This window comes from Diachasma alloeum, unplaced genomic scaffold (genome assembly GCF_001412515.2).
Source record: "Diachasma alloeum isolate Michigan unplaced genomic scaffold, Dall2.0 Dall_scaffold_00513, whole genome shotgun sequence".
Classification (NCBI taxonomy): Eukaryota; Metazoa; Arthropoda; class Insecta; order Hymenoptera; family Braconidae; genus Diachasma; species Diachasma alloeum.
In genome coordinates, this window is record NW_021680645.1 from 104775 (window position 1) to 117727 (window position 12953).

General features: G+C 36.2%; 1 protein-coding gene across 1 annotated transcript in view; it reads left to right on the forward strand.

The window, feature by feature from the left end:
* Window positions 1-11041, forward strand: part of LOC107042741 (NAD-dependent histone deacetylase sirtuin-1) — an 11769-nt gene extending 728 nt beyond the window's left edge. Inside the window, exons 2-5 of the mRNA XM_015263918.1 lie at window positions 1959-2320; window positions 3777-3992; window positions 4777-6207; window positions 7418-11041. Coding sequence (XP_015119404.1) covers window positions 1959-2320; window positions 3777-3992; window positions 4777-6207; window positions 7418-7462 — 2054 coding nt within the window. The 3' untranslated portion in view covers window positions 7463-11041. The remainder of the gene's footprint in view (window positions 1-1958; window positions 2321-3776; window positions 3993-4776; window positions 6208-7417) is intronic.
* Window positions 11042-12953: the final 1912 nt, after the last annotated feature.

Here is a 12953-nt window from a genome sequence, read left to right on the forward strand (position 1 = left end):
GGGGGGGGGGGGGGGGGGGTGTTAGGATTTTGGGGGAATTAATTGAGTAGATGATGATAAGAATAATTTAATGGGTTGAGGATTTGCTTTTTTTTTTATGCTTTTGAATTTTGGTTTGATTGAGATAAGGGATTTTTATTGGAGGAACGAAAGAGCTCAGTGATGTAAACATGTTTACTCGATTGCTATGACGTTGTTGGGAAATTTTTTTAATTGAGCATTATCTTAGGAGGGTTGAGAGATTGTTGAGATGAAGTGGTAGATGCGTTTTGGAGTAAGAATGGTAAGTGGGGCAAAATGGAATTCTGATTTTTTTACATGTTGAATTGCTAATGAAGTAGAATATATATTTTTTTTTCATGAAGAGTCCAATTCTTTGTTTTTACTTGATAAATTTGTTTCAAAGGTATAAATGCGGAAAAAAATGTAAAAAGTCCACTTTGCCCCACCCTCCCCTAAAACAGGATTTTTCTGCAATTGTGGTTCATAACTGATTTTCTACCCCGAAAAATTAATTCACGTAGCATTTAGAAAATATCTATACAAGTGCTAAATTAAAAAAAATTGAAGTGTGGTTTTTTCGAGGTTTGGGAGAAGATTGAAATCTTGAAAAAATTGGAAATATAAATAAAGATTCTAGGCCCATTATGAAAATTATCGTCAGTGCCACACTTTGGTAATACACGGAGAGGAATTTTCTAGAAAAATTTTAGTACGGGTACTGCAAAAAATTAAAATCCACGGGCTGTGAAAAATTCTAGTGCTGTTAAGGTAAAATTTCTTGGTATTTCTGGTAAAATTTCTGGGGATTTCTGTGAAATTTTCACAGAAAGATTTTTTCCTGGCCGTCACGTTGCGCCTCTTTTACCGTGCTAGCACTAGAATTTTTCTAAAAAAATTCTCTCCGTATATAGTATACTGTGTTACTAGTGCGTAAAGTTCCACTTTTTCACACGCACGTGTAACACGTCCTATTTTTTGTGGTACCTGCCGAGTTCACTGTTCGAAACGGTAGTGGGGATAATGTGGTCGTTTTTGTGCACGAGTGCATAAAATTCAAAAGCGCGCGTAAATTCACTTTACGCACGCTCGTGAACTTTACGCACACTAAAGCGTTTCAAAAATTGTACTTTTGAGGCAGGTATCAGAAAAAATAATTTGTTGCTGCGAGAGACTTTCGTTTTAAAAAAATAATTGGAGACAGTAAAATATAAAAAGTGAAATAATTAATAAAATACTCTCAAAAAATCCAAAAGCATCTGCAGCTTAAAAACGGTTACATGTCATTTAATCCCGGAAAATTGATCCTGAACAAATTAATCCTGGTGAAAAAATCCTGAAAAAAATTATCCTGAACAATTTGATCCTGGAAAAAAAATCCTGAAAAGAATTATCCTGACGAATTTAATCTTGAAATGAAAATCCTGCAAAAGTAATCCCACGGCAAAAAAAATCGAAAATCAAAACTTTACGACAAAAAATGAGGAGAAATAGGGAAAGAAAAGCAAAATCGACGAGAAATACTCAACACATTACACTGACTTATTTATTCAATTGAACTGCTGTCGATGCTGTCGAATGGAACATAAAAAAACGACGCAATCTTAATAATCAATTCATAACGAATGTAGAAAATCAATTACGTTATCATAAGTAATTATATCCAGACACTCAAGTTGTTGAAAGCAGCACCTACACCAATTTTTTAACAATAAACAATCATCGAATTTATTATTATTATTCCCCAAATTTTTGGAAAATTTGAGACAAATGATCAACGATTCCAATCTCCGGATCAAATCATCCAGGATCATTTTGATCAGGATGATTATGAACAGGACCGTATTGCATTAGGATTAATTTGTCGAGGACCATTTTAAGCAGGATTAAATGACGTGATACCCTTAAAAACTTGTTTCACAACATGTTGATTAAAAACGGCTCTTTGATCCCCGAAGAACCCCTCGGTGGTGACAGTGGCTTCACAGACATGAGCGACGGTGCAAAATCCCTTTCGAACACCCCGGACTCGACGCACCTGTCGTCGACACCATCGAGAACCGACTCCACGAGCGATGACACTGGCTGTCCCTTGGACACCGCCGACGAGAAAGATGAAGTGTCCTCGACAGTCTCCAATCTCTCGGACTTGTCTGGCTTGTCCGAGCTGTCTGAGGAGACGGGACAGTTGTGGAGGAGCGCATCTGCCTGGGTCCAGAAGCAGATGCAGACTGGCACAGACCCACGTGATTTACTTCAGCAGTTACTGATGGATCCCACTCAGATTCCGGAGCAGGTCGATGATATTACGTTATGGAAGGTTTGTATTACTATTTTATTATTTAAATATTTATTCATCTGTATCACAGGAGAGGACTACTTTTCACAGGGTAGGTTCCATAGATTCATTGAAATAAAAAGAATAAAATTTATCAAAGAAACTGAATAAAAGAGGAAGACATCGACCACATCGTATGGCAATTTCCCAGGTATCAGGAACAAAGAATAAAAATGATGATGAAGATAGTGAAACTCGACTACCTCCTGTTATCCTATTTACTAAAGATGAAAGAAACGTGAAGTTGTTTTATATCGAAATATCTCGAAACTTCCTGACCGCTAATTCTTAATTCTGATTGGTCAATATGTAACACGAAGTTATTCACAAAAAAAACACGCGGCATTTTCAAATTCTTCAGTGACATAATTTCAAATTCTTCAGTGGTAAATTTTTTTTTTCACGTCATATATATATATATATATATATATATATATATATATCTTCTTCTTTCGACAAATGAATAGATCAGCGCGCGCGAGAGCGCGCACAGATTTTGTGTGAAACATAGTATATATATTAAATCCTATAGTGATGAAAGCTACAGACAATTTCTTCAAAGAAAGCGAGCTTAGAATTCAAATGTACGATAAAACTTGAAAAGCTGTATCACTTGTTTAGAAACATACGTAGATAATCAAATGAAAACCCATATATTATAATTTCCAATGACAAGTAGTATTTATAGCTAACAGATCTTGTATTAGATCGCTAATTGTTGAATAAAGAAAAAAAACTGAATAAAAGAAACTGCAAAAGTAAAAGAGAGGAAGTGCAATAGAGGCCGAGATGACAGGTTTTTGTCCAGATATTTAATGCAAAATAATCAATTTTATCCAGTTATCTAGACCATCAAAATGACATGAGTATTATTTTGGATATTTTATTGATTTTGGCTTTTTATTTCATTAATTTTTTCATTTAATTTCCTTTGAGATTGACTTTTTGTTTTTTTTTCAAGTGAACAAAAAATGTCAGGAGATTCTTTTATAGGGAATTCTGTGAGCTAGTGAGGGGATCGATGGCTTTTGATAAGTCTGACGCTCTAGGAGATTTTCAGGGACTTGTATAGCGGAAAATTTTGGAGACTTGTCTAATTGTTGAAAAATATTAGTCTGATTGTTTTGGAAATATCTGGAAAAAAAAGTTTTGACAAAAGAGAACATTATTATTGCGAATATTTTATCCACTTTCAATTTGCATTTTATTCATATTTTCATTGAATTTATTTTCAGATTAAATTGTTGATGTCATCATTTTCTAATTTTGAATTGTCCTCTATATTTTTGTCACGAATAATTTCGTTTGCGAATCCTGAAAATATTGAATTGACGAATGTCGAATGGGTCTTGATCTACTGTTGAGGGGGATATTTTTGGAGGTTTTGAAGTTCACGAATGAATGGGAATTCTTATGTTTTCTTTTATTTTTCCTTCAGCTTGTGCTGAACATAATGTCTGATCCACCGAGACGACAGAAGCTGAGCTACGTCAATACCCTCAACGACGTGGTTAGATTGATCAAAGATAGTAAAAACATTATTGTACTGACCGGGGCTGGTGTGAGTGTCAGCTGTGGAATTCCAGATTTCAGGAGTAGGGATGGAATCTACTCGAGGCTTGCACAAGATTTTCCCAATTTACCGGATCCTCAGGTGAGTAGGGACTTATCGAAACTTCTTTGCTGTAGAACAGCGTAAGGTAGATGATACAGTTGAGTCCAGTAGCCGCTATCGAAGATGAATAAAACCAAGAAAATTGATTTGTAATTAATAATCAATATTTCAGTTTCAAAAACTAAATAATAAATAAAAAATAGGACGTTAAAAAAATTTGGTCTTGGTGACAGTTTCTGATCACTGTTTTACTTTATGAATGAATTATTACCGTTTTCATATTTATTTCAAGAGAATCAGAACATCTCATTTCCCATTATTTGTCTGTTTACACAATATATTATATTTTCTTTCGATAATTTCCCAGTTGGAAATTCGAAATGTTTTGCGATTTTTCAGTCAATTAATTGTTTACTGACCAATATTGATATGTAAATTTTAAATTCGCATTCAATTTTCTGTATGTCGCCGATTATATTGAAAATCAATAATTTTAGCTTCCTGGACTGTTAGCAATTTTGTGTAGTTATAGATGTTCTATTTGAAGAATTGAATCCTATGTTGACGAAAAGGTGTTTGTAAATTATTCATGATGTTCAGAAATTGTCGACTTCAAGAAAATAATGGACATTACGAATATGCGTCTGATTTCATATTTTCCAGGAAAATTTTACATGGTTTTTTTTCTAGAGAACATGAACTTTTCTGGGGAAAAATTTTCCGGGGATTTATCTCCGGGAACCCCCAATAAATCACTCAATTAAAATCACCCCCAAAAATTCACCAACAATTTAACCCCGAAAACCCCATTCTCAAATTCCAGGCGATGTTCGACATAAACTTCTTCGCCCAGGACCCCCGTCCCTTCTTCAAGTTCGCCCGTGAGATCTACCCGGGCCTCTTCAAGCCCTCCCCCTGTCACCGCTTCATAAAGATGCTGGAGAAACACAAAAAGCTGCTGCGCAACTACTCCCAGAACATCGACACCCTGGAGCAAGTGGCGGGAATTGAGAATGTGATAGAATGCCACGGCTCCTTTGCCACAGCATCCTGCACCAAATGTAAATTCCAGGTGACAGCCGAGGACATTCGCACTGACATCTTCACCCAGAGGATTCCCCTCTGCCCCAAATGCAGCACCAATTCGCTCCCCTCTCTGGCGACCACCAACACCTCCCACAACTACACAGATTTGGTATCCCAGGGGATCATGAAGCCAGACATTGTATTCTTCGGTGAAGGTCTCCCCGACGTCTTTCACGACTCCATCGCCAAGGACAAGGACGACTGCGACCTGTTGATTGTCATTGGTTCCTCCCTAAAGGTCAGACCTGTGGCCCTTATTCCCTCGTCGATTCCCTCCCACGTGCCCCAGATTCTCATCAACCGAGAGTCCCTACCACACCTGAAATTCGACGTAGAACTCCTGGGAGATGGCGACATAATCATCAATCAGTTGTGCCACCTCATGGGTGAGGAATTTCACGAGTTGTGCTGGAGCGAGAAGATCCTCGAGGAGAGCCCTCACCTGCTGCCCCCCAGGTTCGAGGACCCTTGGGAGAGGAGCAACAACTCGACCCAGGACAGCACTGAGATCATCCTCAAGCAGCACAATGTCTCCAACGAGAGCCAGGACAGCTTGAGCATCAACTCGAACACTCCCAAGCACCTGGGGAACAGTGAAATCTGCATTTCTCCTTTTGACGCTGGACACATGGAGGGGAACGAGGGCTTCTCCCTGCTGGAGAGCCCTAAGCGACCTCTGGACGACTCCAGCGTTGAGAGCAGCCCTAAGAGGCTAAACAGATCCTCGGGGTCCACTAGGTCCAGCGATGAGGGGGAGAGGTTCAGGTTCACGAGAATTGTCTCTGTCGAGTCGACTTCTGAGAATAATGGACAGGTTTTCAACCTTGAGGAGTGCCATGTGATACCCAGGATTATTGAGCAGGGGGCGAGGATTGAGGAGAGGGAGGCTGAGGACAAGTATGGAAAGTCGAGACATGCTTCTATAGATTCGGCTATTGACTCGGGGATCGGGGACAGTTGTAATAGTGTGGACAGCTCTGAGGCGAAGGAGATCGAGGAGAAGCGGCAGGAGATGGAGAGGAGGTGGGGGGAGATGAAGGAGAGCCTGGCGGGGAGATTGCCGGAGGGAAGCTATTATCAGGTTTCATCGGGGAAGTACATCTTCCCGGGGGCTGAGGTTTATCTGGAGGGCGAGGACTTCGGGGAGATGGAGGCCAGGGGGAGTGAGGTGAGTTCGTGGGCGAGGGGCTGCTTTGGGGAGCATCTGGGGAGGAAAGGGATCTGGGGAAAATTGGCAGAAGTCGTTTTTTGTGGGGAATTGTTCGGTACAAAAAAGACCCTGCATTTACCAAAGACGAAATTACTCGCATTAGGATAATTTTCTTCCGGTGATGCTGAATCCGTTAACCTAAACTGGTCACCAGGCGAGGGAATTGCCGCAACACGTTTTATTCACCTTGCCATCGACTGGCTGACCGGAAAAATTTGAGAAAAATTGAATTCGTCAATTGAAGTAGCTGGAAAATTCTAGTATTTTTTTTTCAATATTGTATCCTTAATTCTGGGAGAAAAAAAATTATTTCCAACAGGTGAACAATTTTTTCCCGTGTTAAATGAAATTGCCTGTTACGCGACGTTGCTGGGAACTCGCTAAACGCGCCCGGGAAGTGTAGAGTGGATTCGGTAACGCTGGAGCCTAAATAACACCGCGGCACTCTCCCGCCAAAGTGACTAAAGTCGCATTTTCCCGTCAGGTGACCAGACTAGGATTAACTGAATTTTTCTAGGTCTTCTTTCAGAGGAACAATGTTAAGATTCCCAAAATAAAGTCGTCTGATGTTTTTTTGTAGAAATTGTATGAGAAAATTTTAGAGAGATGTCTAATCGTTAAAAAATATTAGTCTGATTGTTTCGGAAATATCTGGGGCAACAAGAGGTTTATGAAAAAATTTACATCATTATTACGACTTTTCTATTAATTTTCGTATTGCATTTTTTCATTTTTTCATTCAATTCATTTTAAGATTCCATTTTTGCATTCATTACTTGTTTTTTAATCCTGAATTGCCTTTATATTTTTTACATAATACATAAAACATGAATACAATTAATGTCGTTTGTAAATTTTGTATTTTGAGATTCTTGGATTGAAGTATTTTGAATGGGTATTTTGAAATTGTGAGGAGAGAATTTGAGAGACGCGTCTAACGTCCCCAAAATATTCGTCTGATTGTTTTGTAAATGTCTGGGGGCAGAGAAGGGGCCGAGGAGAAAATGCAAAAGGAAATTTTTTGCAGATAGATAAAATCTCCACAAAAAATGTATTTTGACATTTCCTCCTAAGTCCATACAAACAATGGGAGAATCAATCTAAAATTCACTCGAAATGAAAATCAACGAATCTCTCTGGAAATTGACTAAATTTTTTAATTTCACAGATCTCTACTGTGACGTATGCAGAGGATGAGCGCAGAGCAACGTAAGGGTAACAATAAAAAAAAATGTAACTTGAGGTTACGAAATCGTGCAATTCAGTCTGTTAATAACCTCCAGAGGAGCATTAAGCAGACGTAATCCTCCGATCGTTGAGGATCGAGAGTTCGAGGGGATGTTTAGGAAACGCTGAGAGAGATTAGCTGACGTCTGTCGTCATCACGAAGTTCGATTATTCCTTTGGACTAAGAACGGGTTAACGTGTAATATTGGTACTTCAGGTCCCAGTGTCAAGAGATTGACCAGTTGAATGAGAAAATCGTTGTGAAGTGAAATTGAATCATCGAATTTTTATGCATTCTGCGTAATTATTTTAATTTCTCCATTTCACTCCATTGAATTGAGGACAAGGACTGGCTTATGTCGTCGCTCACATTATTTATCCGCTATTGTAAATACTGTATTTTGTAACCGATTTTTATTTGTTGAGTTGAATGTATGAGGAAAAATGATGTAGGCTTATTGTTAAGGGACGTCTGCAGGAAGTTGAGATGTAAATAGGGAGGAAATTTTCGTTGCATTTTGGGGCATGTGGAGGGCATGATGATTAGACTTCTCTGATGTTTAATTGCCTCGGAATTGTTTAAACAAATGTCCGGAGAAATGATGAAATGTGGGGAGAACGTTAGTTTTTCAGGATTCATTTGTTAAAAGTGGAATTATCTAGCAAACGGGAGGGTTTAAGAGAAATTGTCATAAGAATTTTTTTGTAGGGAATTTAATTTTCAACAAAAAATGTCTTATGATATTTTCTTGTAGAACCACTCGTTTTGGAGATAAGTGCGAAAAACTAAAACAGGAAATTTGACTCATTGGGTTTCAAGACTTCTTCGATAAATTTATTGATCCATTACCTCCTGGTAGTGATTATTAACCAAAAGAGATGAATTATAGATCGTCTTCATTTCTCCATTACAGTGATCGATTTATCGTTTCGAGACTCCATTCAATCAATTTAAAATTTAAGTAGAACATAAATTATTGGGGTTGAGAGGAATAATTAAATACTATTTATAATATTTCGTGATTAATTGGGATTAATTGATCGATCCATTGCCCTTTTTTGTACGATCTCAATGTATTAAGTTAAAAAATGAAAGAAAATGAGATTGGGAGGGAAATTCAATGGGAAATTCAATACTTAAGCTTTCTTCGCTTTTTGTTGGCAAAATTCATCTCATGGAGAGTGCAAAATCAAATACTGCTGCATTAATTGTCCCAACAGGTGGAACTGCAATGTTAATCGATGTCAATTGATTAATCTCTGATGTGAGGGAACGTAGATGAATTATTATTTCGTGGTTATCACTAATTTAATTGAAATTTTGATTCTCCGGTTTAATTGGAGCACAGGCGAATGTACAAAGCAATGCCAGAGGCTAATAGCATTGCGTGTTATTTTTATATGGAAAGGAAAACATGTGTAGTGACTTAAGAGAAATGTAAAAATAATTGAAAATGATGAAAAAATTAGAGGGGTTGAGTGAGGAGAGGAGATGATTTCGAAATGGATTTATGGATTTTCGATAAATCTGTTTATTTAGGAGGATAATTTTTAAACTCGTCTTCTATTCTCCACCACCGCATCTCTCACAAGATTGTGTGCGTTAATTACCCGTAAACAGTCGTAATAGTTCGATCTAGAGATATTAAGCACCAGCATATGTATTTTACCCAGAATAATACAACAAAAATTGTTGAAAAATAATGAAGAATGAAAGAAAGAAGAGATTTTTTCTCTAGATTAGCTGTAAAAACTGCAGAAGTGAAAAAACAATTGATGAATTTATTTTTAATAGGAAATTGAATTAAAATCGTGATGTCTTAATTTAAACGAACCAGTATAATCTAATCGAAATCGGGTAGACGAACGCCAAGAATCGTTTCTTAGTTGAAAATTAGAAATGTTTTATAAACATTGACATTTAATTTTTTCTTCGCTTTGTAAAAATGCCAATTTATTTATATTTGTTATGAACATGCTACTGGCACTCACTAAACCCGACACAAACATGGAAGAAAAAAATTATAATTGAAATAATTAATATAATTAACTATTTTCGATGAAAAATTCATGAAATTTCATAATTGGCTTTAATTTATTCTAAAATCATTGAGATGAAAGACAAATCAATTGATTAATTTCATCAATTTTCTTTCAACAGTACTGACTTCTTATATATATTAATTAAAAACGTAATTGTATGTGAATATTTATTATTTCTACTCCATTCAAATGAACTTGAAAAAATGATTTGAATGAAATATCAATTTCCACGTTAATTAATCACTGTTAATTATGAGTAAATAAATAATCGATTGATATTTTCGAACCGGACGCAAAACACTAGATACAGAGTTTTGAATTTTTTATAATTTGTTATTTAATGTAATTGATAATATAAATTGTTTACTTTATTTACAAAAACACAGTTTTAAGGAATCAATTATTTTTCTCTCGGTATTACTAACGCATAAGGGATCTAATCTACTCAAATCACATCGTAAATTAAAGATTTTTTATGAAATTCAAGAGGATCATGTGCAGGTGTTTATTTATTCAGTTACCTCATACATTTATTTCTATTATCTATTACTACGAATGATTGAGACATTTATTGGGGGATAAATTGTCTTCGTGGAAAATTTTGTGAGCTTCAAACATGGTCTCTTAATATTTTTTTATCCAATGGTGTTGGACATATTTGCAAAATAGTTCGAGAGGAATTTTTGAAACTTCAGAATTTTTCATATTATTTAGTAAATATCTCGGAAATTATTCGAGTTAGAGGAAAATGCCAGAGGAAAATGCCTTGTTTGATGGAAATTGGATTTCCTGCAAAAATAGTCACTTGACATTTTTTCAACAATTCCCAAGATATTTGATGAATAATATAACTGCTGATTATTTTCAAGGGTATCATCGAGTGTTGCTTACAATAACACTTGGAATTATCCCAGAAAATCACCTAGCACTTGTGTTTCCAATGAAATAATTCAATTTCAATCAGAATTATCGAAGATTTAACGCAATTGTTACGAAGATTTTCCATAATACATTCATGTAGTAGATAAATGAATGAAAAGAAAATGGAAAATGGTCTTAGATGAAGTTGAATTCCTAGTGGATGATAGAAAATAGTCTGTAAATAGGGGGGAAATCGTGGGGGTAACGATAATCGCACGAGAAGAATTGGCAGATGACAATTAAAGAAATAAATTAATGAAACTAGTGTTAAGGGGGTGCAACAGAGAATAATCAACAATTTCATCTTCACAATGGTAAATATTTTCTCACAATCATCTCTGTTGCTCGATTAAGATCATAACGAGGTAATGAAGTTTCGAGGAATAATGAGAGTGACTATTTTTGTTGTTCGTGTAATTGTCGTCGAGGGAGAGTGACTCTTGATCAATTATCGGGGTGTCTTGATATTATTTTGTACTTAACGATTGGGGTGAATACGAGAGGATAAATAGTTCATAATGAATTACGTGCAAATGTGTGTTGTACATGGCAATGATAAATATGTATATTTTCAGCAGTAATAAAGAGAATTAATGGTTAATCATGTTCTTTGCTCTGTTTTTGAGAGGTCAGTGGGAATTTTTAGGGAAGACCGCGGAGTCCAAGAGAGACAGGTTCGTACTAAAATTATTCATCTGCTGTTATACATCTGTCCATTCGTCCATGAATTCAATCTGTTTTCTTATTTTATCAAGTTAATTAAAAATATTTTGATTTGATCTGATTTTTATTTCATTCATATGTTTTATTTCAAATTCAACAAACAAAGTATAATAATGAGAGTAATAAAGTGAAGAGTTCTCATAACAGAAAGCTTTATNTTTCCAATGAAATAATTCAATTTCAATCAGAATTATCGAAGATTTAACGCAATTGTTACGAAGATTTTCCATAATACATTCATGTAGTAGATAAATGAATGAAAAGAAAATGGAAAATGGTCTTAGATGAAGTTGAATTCCTAGTGGATGATAGAAAATAGTCTGTAAATAGGGGGGAAATCGTGGGGGTAACGATAATCGCACGAGAAGAATTGGCAGATGACAATTAAAGAAATAAATTAATGAAACTAGTGTTAAGGGGGTGCAACAGAGAATAATCAACAATTTCATCTTCACAATGGTAAATATTTTCTCACAATCATCTCTGTTGCTCGATTAAGATCATAACGAGGTAATGAAGTTTCGAGGAATAATGAGAGTGACTATTTTTGTTGTTCGTGTAATTGTCGTCGAGGGAGAGTGACTCTTGATCAATTATCGGGGTGTCTTGATATTATTTTGTACTTAACGATTGGGGTGAATACGAGAGGATAAATAGTTCATAATGAATTACGTGCAAATGTGTGTTGTACATGGCAATGATAAATATGTATATTTTCAGCAGTAATAAAGAGAATTAATGGTTAATCATGTTCTTTGCTCTGTTTTTGAGAGGTCAGTGGGAATTTTTAGGGAAGACCGCGGAGTCCAAGAGAGACAGGTTCGTACTAAAATTATTCATCTGCTGTTATACATCTGTCCATTCGTCCATGAATTCAATCTGTTTTCTTATTTTATCAAGTTAATTAAAAATATTTTGATTTGATCTGATTTTTATTTCATTCATATGTTTTATTTCAAATTCAACAAACAAAGTATAATAATGAGAGTAATAAAGTGAAGAGTTCTCATAACAGAAAGCTTTATTTATTTTATTTCTCTCTATTTAATAAAAAATAAAGTGGGGGAGGGGGGGGTATCAAGGGACCCATATGGGGGGATGTCATTCGGGGAAATGTCCAGCGATTCCACCAAATCTGGGGGCCTATTCTCGAAATATTTCCGTGCGCGGAATCGACTCCGTTGACGGAACGCCTATATGATTCCTATACGCAATTCGTCTACGAAGCCACTTCCGTGCACGAAAATATTTCGAGAATAGGCCCCCTGTATATGAAATATCTTGCCCCAAAAGTTTTGCTTTTTTTGACGTGAATACGTCTATGGTTTCAATATGGAGAGTCATTTCGGGAAACGGTCCTTATGTGCAGCGCCATCTGTCGGAATTCGAAAAAATTCTAGACATTTCGAGGTAATTCTAGAAATTTCTTGAAATTTTGAAAAAATTCAAGGAGTGTCTAGAAAATTCGAGGGAATACAAGGAATTTCTAGAAAATTTGAGATAGAAGGAACCCAGGAAAGATCTGGCCATATTCACGTACAATTACAGCTGTATCAAAGATACAGCCGCCAGCGTTTTTTTCATCTGAAATTCCATTCCATTTAGGAGACACTTTCAGCTACAACTTTTCAAAATATTCCCCCCAATATCTTCACATATACAATAGAAAAAATGCTGATTACTTTTGGGACTTCTTCTCTTGAATTGATGGCAAGGAAACGATGAATTTGTATTTTCATATTCGGTCATACCCGTTCAATCACATGGATGGGGGGGGGGGGGGGGGAGGG